This window comes from Equus asinus, chromosome 20 (assembly GCF_041296235.1).
Source record: "Equus asinus isolate D_3611 breed Donkey chromosome 20, EquAss-T2T_v2, whole genome shotgun sequence".
Lineage (NCBI taxonomy): Eukaryota > Metazoa > Chordata > Mammalia > Perissodactyla > Equidae > Equus > Equus asinus.
In genome coordinates, this window is record NC_091809.1 from 95,331,540 (window position 1) to 95,346,072 (window position 14,533).

Consider the following 14,533-nt stretch of genomic DNA (forward strand, 5'->3'; position numbering starts at 1 on the left):
GGGAGCAGGGAGGCAAAGAAAAGAGAAGTGTGAACGTGAGAGACGCGCGCGTATGTGCACGCCCGGCGCCAGTGCCCGCGGCGCCCGAGCTCTCCATCCCCTGCCTATGACAGCATGACAGCTCATCAGACAGGGTCGCCTCAGGAGAGCGCCCTGTACTCCATCCTCCCCTTGGCCTCAGCCCTGGCCTGGAGCGCAACCACCCGGCTCAGCCTTAGACTCCAGACCCACCCCACGCGGGTCTGTCTGCTCCGCCTCAGTCTCTCCCTGGGCCTGGGAGTGGAGCTACTGGAGAGAACGGCCTTCCCCCCGCCGCGAGCGGCACCGCGGGGAAGGCGCAGCCCAGGGCGGGTTCTCTCTTTCCTGGGCGGAGGCGCCACCGCAGTGGACAGAGCTCCCGGCTCGGCGCTTCTTCTTCGCGTTGACGCCTGCTCCTGGAGAGGGTCTTGAACCCGCTGACTGCGGTGGGGGTGGGGACCGCTATAGGTTCAAGCAGCACCCCCAGCCACAGATCCCCCTGCATTTCTAACCGCCTACGTACCGCGCACAGCAGGGCTGGGTCTATGGAATCTTCCTAGCCCCGGCTTGTCCCATAGCCTCTAGGTTCTAAATGCCAATGGCTGGGGCCTCGCGGGCATCTCGCCCTGGGCCCTTACAGTGGCCAAATGAGCTCTACTGCCCGCGCGCGCTCTCTTGTACACACACAAACATTCACATGCACACACACTCTGAGCCGGACCTGTGTGCGATCCCAAGAGCCCACGAGCAACCAGCACGGAGTCACACGCACATTTGGACACGTGCGCAGCGCGCCCCCACACCGCCAGGGAGCTGCACACACCCGCGCGTGTAACCCCGCGCACACACTTGTGCCCTGGAGAAGGGCGCACCGCCGCAGACACTGAGGGTCCCGCACTCTGGCAAGAGCGTACACGCAGACCCCCAAGCGTCTGCAGCCTCAGAGCCCCGCAGTCGCTCGGTAGATGCGGACCAGCCCAGCGCACCCCGCGCCGCGCTGGGCACTCCCGGGGTGGGCGGCCCAAGTTTCCCGGGACGCCCGTACCTTGGATATGCTGCTTGATGACATTCTCCAGGTGGTCCAGCCGTTCAATAATCTTCAGGGTGTCCCCTTTATCTTCCTCCAGCTTCTTGTCGGGTGCCGGCTCCTGCCCCCGCACATACACGCTGGCGATGTAGTTGGTGACCCAGCCCACGTAGAGCAGACATATGATGTTGGTCATGCCGCTCAGGATCACACAAGTGGACACCAAAGTTTTGGTCTTCCTGGTGCACACCATTCTGGGCTCCCTCCTCCATATAGAGCTCCCAGGGGCCCCTCCTCGACGCGCGCCCGGGACTCCCCCGCGCTCACACCCCCTAGCACGCCCCGGGCCGCTGGGCGCCCGAGCACCTGAGTCCCGAGGCTCTCCAAAGACCGATCTGCTGGCAGTGGAGCCGCCGTGCCCAAGTTTGGAGCTCCCGCCGCTGGCCACCCGGAGAGAGAGCTTGACAAAGGAAATGAGGTGGAATTTTTTTCCAAATTAAAAATCTCCGAGCCCTTCTCGGGGCGGTCACGGGTGGCCGGCAGCCGCGCGCCCCGGAACGCGCGTCTGGGAAACTTTGCCACAGCCTGGGTCCGCGGCCGCGCCGCTTCCCATCGCCAGCCGCGGGCTGTCTTGGCGCTCCGACCGGCCCGCGCTGCTAGAAGGACGGCGGCGGCGGCAGCGGCGGCAGCGGGGAGATCCGCGGAGCAGAGCGGCCCGGCCCCCTCCGAGCGACAAGCGCGGCCGCCAATCGCGCTCCGGCTCGGGAGAAGGGCCGGTGCCGGGTGGCCGCGGACCAACCGCGAGGGCGCGGGGGGCGGAGTCCTGTCCCTGGGCCCCACCTGCCGTCTGCCCCTGGCTCCCGCCCTCCAGGGACACGCCTGAGCCTCCACCCGCGCCCGCGCTGGCCGCCCCGGACTCGAGGCTCCCGGAGAGGACGCGCCGCCAGCCCCAGCCCCGAGCTGGGCAGATCCCACCTCTAGGGTAATCCACCTCTTGCTCTTGCGCTGGAACCGCCGGTCTTCCGGGGGTGGCGCAGCTCAGCGCCCCTCACCCGCCCCAGCCGCGGGGCTTCTCGCTCTGGTCCCACCAGCGGGCTCCCCGCCCCTTTTTCTGGTTGCCAGGACGCAGAGAGGCCAGGGCAGCGTGGGCCGGATCGCCTGTCCGATCTTGCCCTTGGTTAGGCGCCGTGGGCATCGGCTTCTTCCTTGGCCTCACTCCGACCTCCACTCTGTCGGACGCCCCTGTCCTCTGGCCTCCTGGATGTCTCCAGACTTGGCAACTGTCAAAGGAGCCAACACTACTAGGAATCTCATAGAAGATTTTGGACCACCACCACCACCCCCTCTCGAAGATTTTTGCCCTTATCTAGATTTTTTTTTTAAGTCTGTTTAGCTCACAGGACAAAGCTGTGTCCTGTAACTCCAGTTGTCGTCCATGTGGGACCAGGCTCATCTCAGTGCATAGGGAAACCCTGCTCAGAAATACTGGAGTGGGTAGGGGGTAAGCTCTCTGTGAACTATAAAGCCCCTTTGTGTGGTGTTCACGATTGACGTTAGGGAGGAGAGAACTGTAACTGACAGTGAAGGAGCATGACTAGACTTCCATCGTTGACACTATTTTGTTTGTTATTAAAGCAAATATACTTATACATATTATCCCCTTCTACTGAACTCACTTCTTCTCAGCACCTGAATAGAATTCCTTTAAACAGTTTTAGAGACAGATTTCTAGCCTCTTCTCCATCTGTGGGGTGCACTTCCCTCGCCTGAAGAGTTTGAGAGGCAGCGTACTGCATGCCCACTTTGGGTACCAGCACCCCAACCAGCCATGGTAGTAGTACTCAAGGTGGTTCCCTCAAGTGATGTCCTCTGGATGCAAAGAACTGGCTCCACAAGAGGGAGGGCACAAAACAGAAGAAGGGGCACTTTATGGCCTTCGGCCGGGGCCCCTTCAACCAGTGCTTTGCTTACAAAAATCCCCCAAAGGATGCTGTGAAAATAGACACCAACTAGGGATCCTGGAAGATTTCTCTCTGCCCATGGCTGGAAGAGAGAACAACAGGTGGGCTGGGGGGAGAGGAGAGGAGAGGAGGATCGTATGTATGTGTCCATATATTTGAGAAGAGAGGATATGCACTATTCCTGAAAAAAATCAAAGTGAGGAAACCTGCATCTAGGAAGGAATCAAACCTGTCTGTCCCTTTCTTCTCCTCTGGAAGTACAACCAGCTCACAAACGAAAGATCGGGACTGTCTTCTGGTTGGAGCAATGGCCTTGAGAACAGCTAACGACAAATGTCTAATTCTTCCTTCTGTTCTGCACCCTGTCCCGGGAGGAGCCCTGGAAGTTCAGCTCTTCCCAGGATCTCCCTAAACCACCACAGGGCTAGACAGAGAGGAAGTAATACTCATTTTTCACATTCTTAATGGGGGAAAAAAAAAGCCTCAAGTTTACAAATAAGTTTCAAGGAGAAATCAAAGTGGATTGTAGGACCTTAAATTTTTGTCCAGCTGATCCTCTAAGATAATTTATGACTGTGGAGAGGATGAAAGCAGCAAAAGAAGAATTCAGAATAGTCTCCTCTCTGAAAGGTCACAGGGTCAAGCTGACCACTTGAGAGAATATTCGCTGGAGGTGCAGCCAGACTCCAGGACGCTAATCCCAGATCCACCACGTATTAGTTATGTGGGCTTGTACAAGTTTCAAAATGTTGCTGGGGCTCGATTCCCTCATATGTCAAATGTAAACAATACTCGCTGAAGGAGTGGTTGTGAAGATTAAATGAGAGAATGCACCAGAAGGGGCTTTAATTAGTGCAGGACACATAGTGGGTGCTCAGGATCAAGTGAGTTTCCTTCCAGAATATGGTCCCTCCCCTTCCAGGCCAGAGCTCAACTCTGTGAACTCCATCCTGCTGTTTAGCAATACTTGGTTTCTCCACCAAGGAATGTCAGTGCTCTCTCTGCTGACGGAAGCTAACAGGAACTAAGGCTGCAGGCAGCAGGTTGGCTAGCTGGGCTCCAGCACGTTGGCTTTCTACTCATAGTGTCTGTCTTCACCATCAGTAGTGCAGGGATCTGCGTAAGTTGAGAGGATGTTCACAGTGGGAAGCTGGTTTCAGGGACTATTGGCCCCAGTACTCTCGAATTTCCACTTAAGGCTCCCAACCCCTTGGTTATAAGCAAGTGAATTGGAAGGGAGCACAAAGACCTTACCCACTAAGGTTTTACAGTTACAAGGCCAGAAAAGAGTTAGCCCCCATGTAAGCCCTCCTGGAAACAATACCTGGGTAGAGATTCATATCTTTGGCCCTCAGTTCAATTATAGTCAATCCAACAAGTAATTCTTGAGCCCCTGAGGTTTCGGCTGAATGACAGTTGCCCTGGGCCTTGCCCAGTTTACTCCAGACATGTGGATCAAACCTGAGTCTCACAGTCTCAATATAGGCCTCTTTGCTGAGCCTGGAAAGCTGCTGAAAATCTTCCTTGAACTGGAAGGATGTTTCTGAGTCTCAAATTAGGTCATTTATCTAACTGCTAAGTGTTTTCTTGCCTTTATTTTCAATAAATCCTGCTTCAGGGGATCATTGTGAAGTTAATCAGATAAAGGATGTGGACACACCCAGTAGAGACTCTAGTAGAATGTATTTCTTTAAACTTATGACTGGCATTTGAACCTGGGGTCTCCGTCCACTCCTGCTGCTAGAGGGACGTGAGTACCATGAAGAATCTACAAAAAGAGCTGGAGATCCTTGATAAGGTCTTCCCAGTACAACCTTTGGATTTCACCCATCTTTTATATTGGGTAGGCAGCTGCCCTCTTCATGTGATTTAAGGGGGAGCTAAGTAGGACTTCTTACCCACAAGTACAGCCACACTGTCACCCCACGAATGCTAAGACTTCATTCAGAATATCTTTGATAACAGGATTGGAAGAGCCAGTCATTAATGGAGTTTAACTACCAATTGATTACATTCTAAGTGGAGTACCCTAACCTGGGGGTTAAAAAGGAACAGTGGACCAGTCTTGGCCAATGGCAGGAGTCCACTCATTAGAGAGGGATGTCAGTCGTCATCTCTACCCACCAGATGGCAGCACCATGCAAAGTCTTGGTGCCAGAGGTACCAACCGGGATTTGGGGGCTACAGGGGAAAAATGGGTCCGGAAGGTAGAAAGCCTCAATCCCTGGTCTGGCTGTGTGGGAAGTGGGGTTGCCGAGTCCCCAGGAAAAAAGACATCGTTGGGTCTTCCGGCAGGGCCGGATGCAAGGTTTAGAGACAAAGGCTGTGGAGGAAAAATAGGTCCAAGATTGGATTCTGCCAAGCCACAGGACTGAGGGGTCACTGATAGAAGAGGCACACTTCTGGGGGAGAGAAGGTAAAGGAAAAGAGGATTGTTGTTTAGTACCTACATTGCGTCAGGCCTAGTGGTCTTGATATGTCGTCCCTTGAGCACAGACTGGGGAGCCAGACATCTGAGTTCATATTCCAGGTCTGCGATTTACTAGCTGTATGGTCTTGGGCAAGCTACTTAACCTCTCTGTGCCTCGTTTTCTTCATCTATAAAATGGAGATAATAATAATGATGCCTACCTCACAGAGATGTTGATGTCAGATGATGAGATGTCAGAATTAGATGAATTCATGTATATAAAGCACATTAAAGGCTCAATATAAGTATTAGCTATTGTTATTATTACTATCTCTGAGCTCCAAAGTATCTGAAAGGTAGATGAAAGGAGAGAAGAAAAGCCACTCCGGGGGAATTTTCCTCTAACTTGGAGCAGAGAGTCCTAGAAATGGATTCTTGGCTCTTCTTTCACCTTATTGAAGGGCCCAAAGCAACTCCTGGCTGAATTGCAGGGCGGATCCTGACAGGAATCCTGCAACTAGACCCATTTAACCATCTGTGCACTTATCATTCACTAAGCGTTTCGGGGTGCCTGCTCTGTGCTAGACCAACGCTAGGTGCTGGTAACGTGGAGAGGACCCACAGGGCTGCACCCCGCCCTCAAGGAGATCGCTGTTTAGTGGAGGAGGACGACAACTGCCATACTGTCTGATCAGCTCCCATCTGAGACGTGACATTAGCATGAAAGAGAAAGGTGCCAGCAGTTGATGGAGGCACCAAGTTCCTTTCCAACAAGTGGTTATGGAACTTCCTGATGGCTCCACTTTTGCTCAATCACCAGTCCGCTCTGCGGGGTGGGAATTTGTCCTTTAGACGTGGAGGAAAATATTTGCATTTAACAGACCGAGGATTGACATCCAGAATATATAAAAAATTTATGTAAACCAATAAAAGAGAGAGGGAAAAACACCCAGTGGAAAAATGGGCCAAGAATATGTGCAAGCAATTAACTACAGAGGAAGTACAAATACATGAAAGGATGCTTAAACTTGTAAAAATCAGGAAGTATGTTTTTGAAATATAGATGCCATATGTCACTTGTCTGATTGAAAAATTTAATGTGATAATTTTCAAGTATGACGAAGAATATAAGAGAAATAGTACTCACATATCCTGCTGGTGGAAGCGTAATTGGTACAATCGCTTGGGAATGCAGTTTGACAGTAATGATGGAATTAAAAATGCATGTACCCTGTGACTTTGTACTCAAAGTGTGGTCCATGGGCCAGTAGCATTAGCATCGCTTGGGTGCTGGTTAGAAATGCAGAATACCAGGCCCAGCCCACATCCACTGAATCGGAATCTGCCTTCTAACGTAATCCCCAGATGAGTCATCTATACAAGAAAATCTGAGAAGCAATACACACGAAACTGTTACCCGTATATTTTCTTTGGGAAAAGAACCACAATTAAGTGTAGTGGCCAGCTTCCGAACTTCTTACCAGTAACGTGAATTTTTACAATGAATTTTCTTAATGTAATACTTGTGAAATTTGAGTTATCATTTTTTTAATTTAAAAAATGATTCCTTTGTTTGTGCTGAAATCTGCTTCGCACTGGTTGCTTTGTGACCAGAGCTAGTCTTGCAACTACTCCACACCTGTCTCCTCATCTAAAATAGGGAGAACTGTTAGACCTGCGAATGGCCGGCCCAGCCTTACACACTGCTTAGCTTCGGGCACATCACAGCAAGCCCAGCTCAGCCTTTGACATTCATATGACGATTCCTTATCGTCAGGAAAATGGTCATCCTTTATGGTTTATGGCACAAGGAAGAAAGCGATAACTGCAGGAGGAAGATTTCTGCCAAATGGAACAAATACACACACGCACACACAATTCTTGAGCTACTTATGCTAGTTGTGTGTGTTTCCTATTGAAACAATGAAAGGAATCGCCAATGTACATACCCGCTCCCACCACATAGTGAGAGCAGAAATGGGACCAACCACCACCTCTTTCTTTTGCTCCCTCAGAGTAATTTCTTAGTTTGTGTATTTTACATAAATAACATTATTATAGACTTGTCTGCTGGTGGAGATGCAGTAAAAGATTTTATAAAAGTTTTGACTTCCTGTTCTTTAAAAGGATGCTCAGTGGGAGATATGTTGATCAGTAGAACATGGTGGCTACACGCACGTAATCAGACAGACTTGGGTTTGAAATCTGGATGTGTCTAGTTCTGTGAATCTGGGCAAATTACTTACATTCTTGTATCTCAATTTCCTCACCTGTAAAATGTGATATCTACCTCATAGGGTTGTTGTAAAGATTAAATGAAATAAAACTTGTAAAGCTTGCGACTCGGTCTGTGGTAAGCATTTAACAAATGTTAGTTTTAACAGTGCTTAACACTTTTATTTCAATGCTAAATCATGGTACTTCATTTCTAATTCATGATTATGCATATTCTATAGCATATATTCAGGAACCCCACCTTTCTGTAGCCCAGGGACCAAATTTATACTTTTGATGTTTTATTACTTAAAAGATGACTATCAGTTTTCTATACAATTTATAGTAGAACCAAGTAGACCTACACAGAGCAGCGATGTGTCTTGTTAGACCACCTGTACCTCCAGGGCAGGTAGGCATACGAGGACTGTTCAATCCACAGAGCACTGTTCACACAGAGCTTGTCTTGATCTTCACAACAACCTCATAAGGGAAGCTATTACTGCACCCATTTTACAGATGAGGAAAGTGTATCCAAGGTCAAATTAATGAGTAAAACTGATAGAGGCTTCTGACTGCAAGTCCAGTACTCTTTCCATATACCACATCCCTCCTGGGAATCTGTTAAGGGCTATCTAGCTCCAGTGAAGGAATTTCTGGCTGATTAATACTCAAAAGTGAGAGACCTCTCGGAAGTATTTGCATCTGCAAAGAGGATTGCTGAAAACAGACACGCTTTCAAATCCTAATGGCATGTTGTCCCCGAAGCAAGGAAAAGAGCTGCTAAATCCCCCTTTCCGAATGAGAGAATCTGATTGGCGAAGTGGAGGAAAGGGAAGTCACATTTATTGAGCCCCTACTGAGAGCAGAAGTAGAGCCACAGATTTCCTCCTACCCATGAAAGGTGCCTCCCTGGAAACTCTCATGTAGGCTTCAGGAAGGCAGGAAGAAGAGGGGCTGGGATGGTGAAATGCCCCTCTTCCCAGGAAAATGCCTGGAGGCCACCTGATGCCCGGGTCAAAGGACAGAGAGCTCCTTCGGCTGCTTCACAGCACGGAGTCTCCCTTCCCAAAGGCTCAAAGGAATAGCACAGGACCTGTGTGAGGGATTGCTGGGGCCCGCAGGTGTGAGGAGAAGCAGGTGACCTTTTCAGGACTGGTATATGATGGTCTGGGGCATTCCTGGCCCTTAAGTATGTTCTGTGCTTTGCCGCCAGCCAGATGGTGGATAAAATATTCAGCAGACACACAACAGCGAGGTGACTGGCTTGTTCAGAACAGAGTGATTTCTATAGAAAGCACAAATTGCAAGTGGCAAGAAGCAGCTGGGAGATAGTCAACAATCTGCTTCCTGTGACAGAGTCAGAGACCAGAGATGGGGACAGCTTGCATTTGCAGCAGGCCCAGAGTCCCTCCTCAGACAACTGTGGAACCTGTCATCAAAGGACTTCTATAAACTTAGTTCCAACACAAATGCAGATGCACAAAAGTACAAAGTACTCAGATGGAAGATTCCAGATAAAATAGGCTTAGCAAGTGCCAACGGATAGGTCAATGTGGCAGGATGTATTTACAGATACCAATATAATCACTCTCCTGACAGAGGCCAAACCCAAAGAGTGTCTAAGTATTTGCTAGTAATTCTCCACTGTGCATAGGCTCCCTTATCCACACATTTGCAAGCGTGATGATGAGCTGGCAGACTAGAACAGAGTGCTTAGGACCCCGTGTCCCCAAGTAGTCTACAGACATGGCAGATTTCTTGCCATCCCACCTTAACTTCATTGCAGGGTTTCCAGCAACTGTTACACGGGTAGGTCCAGCATTTTCAGATTGTGCTCATTCATAAAGCTTATTTCTGTAATCCTGAACAGGTAACATTCTTCTTTATGATGTTGTATTCTGAAACCAAAAGGCAACAGTGCAGATTCATTTATTTTCCAATAAATTATCAAAAAATCTCACCTCCCACTCACTCTTCAATCATGATAATCATCTCCAAAATAGCTCTCCATAATTTTGCCAGTGATTACAACGTGGTAAAATCCGATAGCATTTCTCAGTCCTTACTTAACCTTTCAGGAGCTTTTAACCTTGTTAACTTTCTCTTCTTTCTTAGAACAATTCTCTTATCTTCTAGGACCACACACTCTACTGGATTTCCTCTTGCCTCTCCCCACTGCCAACCTATCCTTTTTCACCTGGCCATTAAATGTTGTAGCTCCTCAACATTCCATCCAAGCCTCTCTCTTCTTCTTCCTCTCTTCTCTCCAGCTCTAGCCAATTTCATCTATACCCAAACCATCAGTTACTCTCTATAGACAGACGATTCCAGCCACGTCTCTTCTCCAAGCTCCAGACCAGTATATCCAGTTGCCTGGTGACATCCCTCCTTACGTGACTCAAAAGCATCTCAAGATCAAAATGGCAAAGCCAAACTCACGAGCATCCCCTCCTCCTTACCTTCCCAAATATGGTCCTCTTTCAGTGTCCCCATCTCAGTGAATGATAACATCTATTCAGTGATGCAAACCAGAAGCCCAGAAGCTGTCCTTGACAATTCCCTCTCCTTTGCCCCTCATGCCCAATCCATGACCAAGTGGTATTGGTTTTAACTACTATTTGTGTCACAAATCCTTCCACATCTCTCTCTGTCTTCTACCATGACCTTAATTAAACTGCCTTCATCTCTTACCTGGACTATTAACTGGTAAACAACCTTAATCTATTGGCTCCAGAAGGGCAGAGATGGGTCTCTGAGGTTTGCTCACATTAATATCCTCAAAGCCTATCATGGTACTAAATGAATATTTAATAAATCAATAAATAATATTTTCACTTAAATTAGTATTATCTAATAGTGTCAGAAAACAATGAATCCAACATATAAGAATCTCAAGATAATAGAAATTCAATTTCTTTAGTTGTTCCTTTTTATTTCAATCAGTTTGGATAAGAATCTCCCTAAAATAAACTAAAATATGTTCCTTTTTATTCTTTCAGAAAAGATAAAATCAAACTGTCATTATTTTCAGATGATGACTATAAACAGAGAGAACTCCAAATAAGGATCAATTTATTACAATTAAGATACTTTTAAAAGTTGCTAGATATATGATCAATAAACAAAGATCAATTGCTTTTCCACACTCCATAAAACAATTTGAAAACAATGAAAAAATTACATTGATCACAGCCACAAAAATATGTACCTAAAACTCAAGCTAGCGAAAGTTGTGCAAGAGACATCACAGTCCAACAGTCAGACTTCCAACAGACATCATTCCAACAGTCGTTGTTCCCGGCCAGAATGTCACAACTGAGTAAAAAGATGAGATCCAGAGCTGGCCTCTCAGATCAACCCAACTGTCTTCTACTGGAGCTTTTCCTCCCCGTGGGCCTCCTGGATGGAACCCGGATGTCTCCAGTAACTCAGTGCCACCCGAGAGTCCAGGATCAGTGCAGGAGGCAATGGGGAGCCTAAGTCCTTACAGAATCCACTGCTGAGGGGACTCCTCACTCTTCAGACAGTGTTTTTTCCTATTTCAGCCTCCTAGAACTTAACCAAATAATTTTTTTTAGTCTGTTTATTATACTAACAGCAACAACAAAAAAGTTCGCCTGAAATTGGAGCCATGCGAGAGTCCTTCATCCACCCAGCCCCTTGGCCATACTTCTCACCACCCAGGCGAGGTAACAGGTGAGCCCATGCAGCCTGGGGCTGGCGTCCCACACACCACCTGTGAAGGCTGAGCATCACCCGCCTCAGGGCTGACAGATCGGGCCTGCAGTCCGAGTCCAGGGGGCTGGAGGGCATCAGTCTGAGGCTGGAGAAGAGGGAATGGAGGCCTTGCAGAACCCGGCGCCTCCCGCACACTCGAGGCCACGACCACAATGGCCGCTTTGTCTTCTTGTTCTGGGTTCACCAAGGACAGGCCAAGGCTTTGCCCAAGCCCCAGTCCCTCTGCTCTCGCAACCCTAGGACAGCCACTCTCACACAGGAGGGGACGGAGCCGGCCTTGGAACCCTGAGCTCCAGGCTTGGCGGCACCTTGAATGGTTATGCGACAACGCCCGAGCCTGCTGGGAAGGTGGAGGCGGCCTTTTCTTTCCTGACTGTTTAAAGAGAGGTTATTTAACATCATCACACTCTGTTGTTGACTCAGATTAACCACCGCAGTTGTCAAACGTGAGTTAAAATGGGAGGATGCCATTGGGGTGAGGCTGTTTGCCTTTCCATGGAACACTCCCAACCTGCTGAGCAGTTTAGGTTTATTTTCATATTTTTAATGTGTGTCTTTCCTTAGAATCAAGCTGCCGCTTTCCACAATTGCCAGTGTTTTATCCCACTGTACTCCCAAATTCTTAAATTGTTACTCTTAGTCTCCTATAAATTGGGGAAACAAACAGCTGAATTATTAGAATTGGATGTAAAGGAGGAAGAAAGGCTTTGAGCGAGGGGCTGAGGGACTCTCCTGTGAATAAAGTGTTCAAGGATTTGACATGCTTATTGGCTCGCTTATTTCCTGCTTTTCGGCATCCTCACCGTGGCCGCAGCCTGCACTCCTGGCCCCACCAATCTAGTCCCCACAAAGCAGCCGGAGTGATCTCCTAAAAACGCAAAATTGATTCTGTCACACACACACCCTCCATCCCTCCCATCTCAGAATCCCTCCCATCTCAGTGGCTTCTCATTGCCCTCAGGCCAAAGTCTAGCCGCCCTGCCAGGCGTTCAAAGCCCTGTCAGATCTGGCCTCTCCTACCTTCCTCCTTCACCCCTTCTGGTGCACTCACCGTATTGCCCCAGCCCCTCTTACAGGTTTCATCTTAACCCCTTCCTCTAGAAAGCTTCCCTGAGCCCCTGAACAAGGTCATGCGTCCAACATCGGCCCATGGCCCCATCTACCTCCCCATCCAAACATTTAGCCCAAAATCCTAACTGCATAATAGCGTTAGAGATTTCTAGCTCCACCACTTACTAGCCGGGTTGCTTAGGGCAAATCGCTTAGCCTCTCTAAGCCTCAGTTTTTTTTAATCTGTAAAATGGAGATCATTATTTCACCTACCTCTTAAGCTCACAGTGAGGATTGAGATAGTGCATGTAGAACACCTAGCACAAGAAATGGTATCACTACGTTTGGATTCTCTGCCTTCCTCACCAGAATATAAGTCCTGTGAGGTCAGCAGTCATGCCTGTCTTGTGCTCACCATGGCAGGCACAGCACTGAGCACAGAATCTGGAACACACCTACTCAATTATATGCTGAATGTTTGCTGAATGAATAAATGAATGAAGGTCAATTTCCTGCCAAAAAAATCCATAGGGGCTCCCATTTCAAACTTGACCACATTTCCATTCTTCCGCACGGCATTCTTCAACCTGCGCCGCCACCAGCCTCTTCAACTTCCCTCTGCTGCACCTTAACGGCTTTCTGATGGAATTCCCTTTAGCTCCTCGCCCTTCATCAGATCCTCCCTTCCCGGGTCCTCCCTCCTCCAGGAAGCTTTGCCCTGCCCACTGTTCAAGTTTTCTTGGGACTCCTACTTAGCATCATTCACTTTCTTCTCATCCATTTCCAACTGGTCTCCAGCCCAACCCCTCCTCCAGTCAAGATGCAATGGCCTTGAAGGCAAGCTCTGCTCTGTTTCTCCTTTTATGCCTCATCTCCACCCCAGCCCCTGGTCAGGGTCTCCGTGCCTCCCGCTCCTTCCAAAGCGCCATTCCTTTTGATAATGTTCTGTCAAAAATTCCACCCTCTCAGTGTTTACCTCCAAGTTCCCGAGCTTCACCACACCTCACTTAAGGTATTGACTTTTTCAACTTGTGATAAATTATTCAGCAGCTCATTTTCAGCCAAACTCCTCTTTTCTTCAGGGCCCACGGTCCAGCCACCATCTCGGGCTAGCCTTTAAGTCTAAATGACGTGTTTACAATTCATGCTCTGCCAGTCATTAAAGCAACACGGTGCACTCAGGGATGATAAAGTGCTACTTGGAATTCTCAGCAGAGGGAAGGGCCCAACTAGAGTGCCGCTCCGTTGTTTATAGAGAACAAAGATCTTGGTCTCCACTACAAAGGATCCGTGTGCAGACGTGGCAGAGGCATCTGGATCAAAGGCAAGGCTTTCGCTGGAACTTTCCAAGCTTCCCTGAAGAGCAGCCCAGCAGCTGATGGGCATAGCCAAATCTGATTCCAGTCAACCCTAGGCTTGAGGATTTCCAGTCTCTGTGCCATCGGGTTGAATGTCGGGGGAAAAAGAGAAAGAAAAGAAAAAAAGAAAGCATAAATCTTCCATGATCAGGGTGGTCTGAGAAGGCCAGCAAACAAGCAGCAGCCCAGAATGCTGACCCTCAAGATTGCGTTTTTAAGGGGGGAGTGGGGCCTTCTCATCTTGCTCGAAGAACCACTAGCAGCCCCTGTCCCAGCCTTTTATGTCAGTGATCTTGCAGCCCCTTCCTTCCTTCTTGGTGCTCCTGCCCCTGGCACTCCAGCTCCTCTCCTCCTCCATGTCAACCAGGCCTCCTAGGCTCCCAGTTGGAGACCCCACTCCCACCACAGCCTCCTGATTGTAGATTCCTGTAGATCGTGACTGTAGATCCATGGCCATCAGACACATTCAGGTGGAATTTGCGTTGTCGATAATGGGGGAAGAGGGGTGAGGGGACACTAGCATTGAGAGTCATAGGAAGAAAAGGGGACTCCCCCTTGTCTTACATGTCGCTGACATCTATAACTTCATTTTCTTCATAGTTGCTCGGTCAGCAGTACCCCAGCCTGATAGGTTACTCTAATGACTACCTTCAAGGGATGGACCCTGAGAAGACCAGAAGACCTGAGGGCTGTGCACCACGAGGCAAGTGACAAGACTTCTTGGATCCTGTCCAAACTGAGCCGACATGCCTAG

The 14,533-nt window shown here is 49.0% G+C and overlaps 1 protein-coding gene across 3 annotated transcripts in view; it reads right to left on the reverse strand.

Annotated features, from left to right (window-relative positions):
* Positions 1 to 1,817, reverse strand: part of GALNT18 (polypeptide N-acetylgalactosaminyltransferase 18) — a 340,368-nt gene extending 338,551 nt beyond the window's left edge. For all 3 annotated transcript variants that reach the window (XM_044752049.2, XM_014844172.3, XM_014844174.3), the window contains exon 1: positions 1,064 to 1,817. In XM_044752049.2, the coding sequence (XP_044607984.1) occupies positions 1,064 to 1,298 (235 nt within the window). In that variant the 5' untranslated portion in view covers positions 1,299 to 1,817. The remainder of the gene's footprint in view (positions 1 to 1,063) is intronic.
* Between the last annotated feature and the right edge of the window lie 12,716 nt (positions 1,818 to 14,533).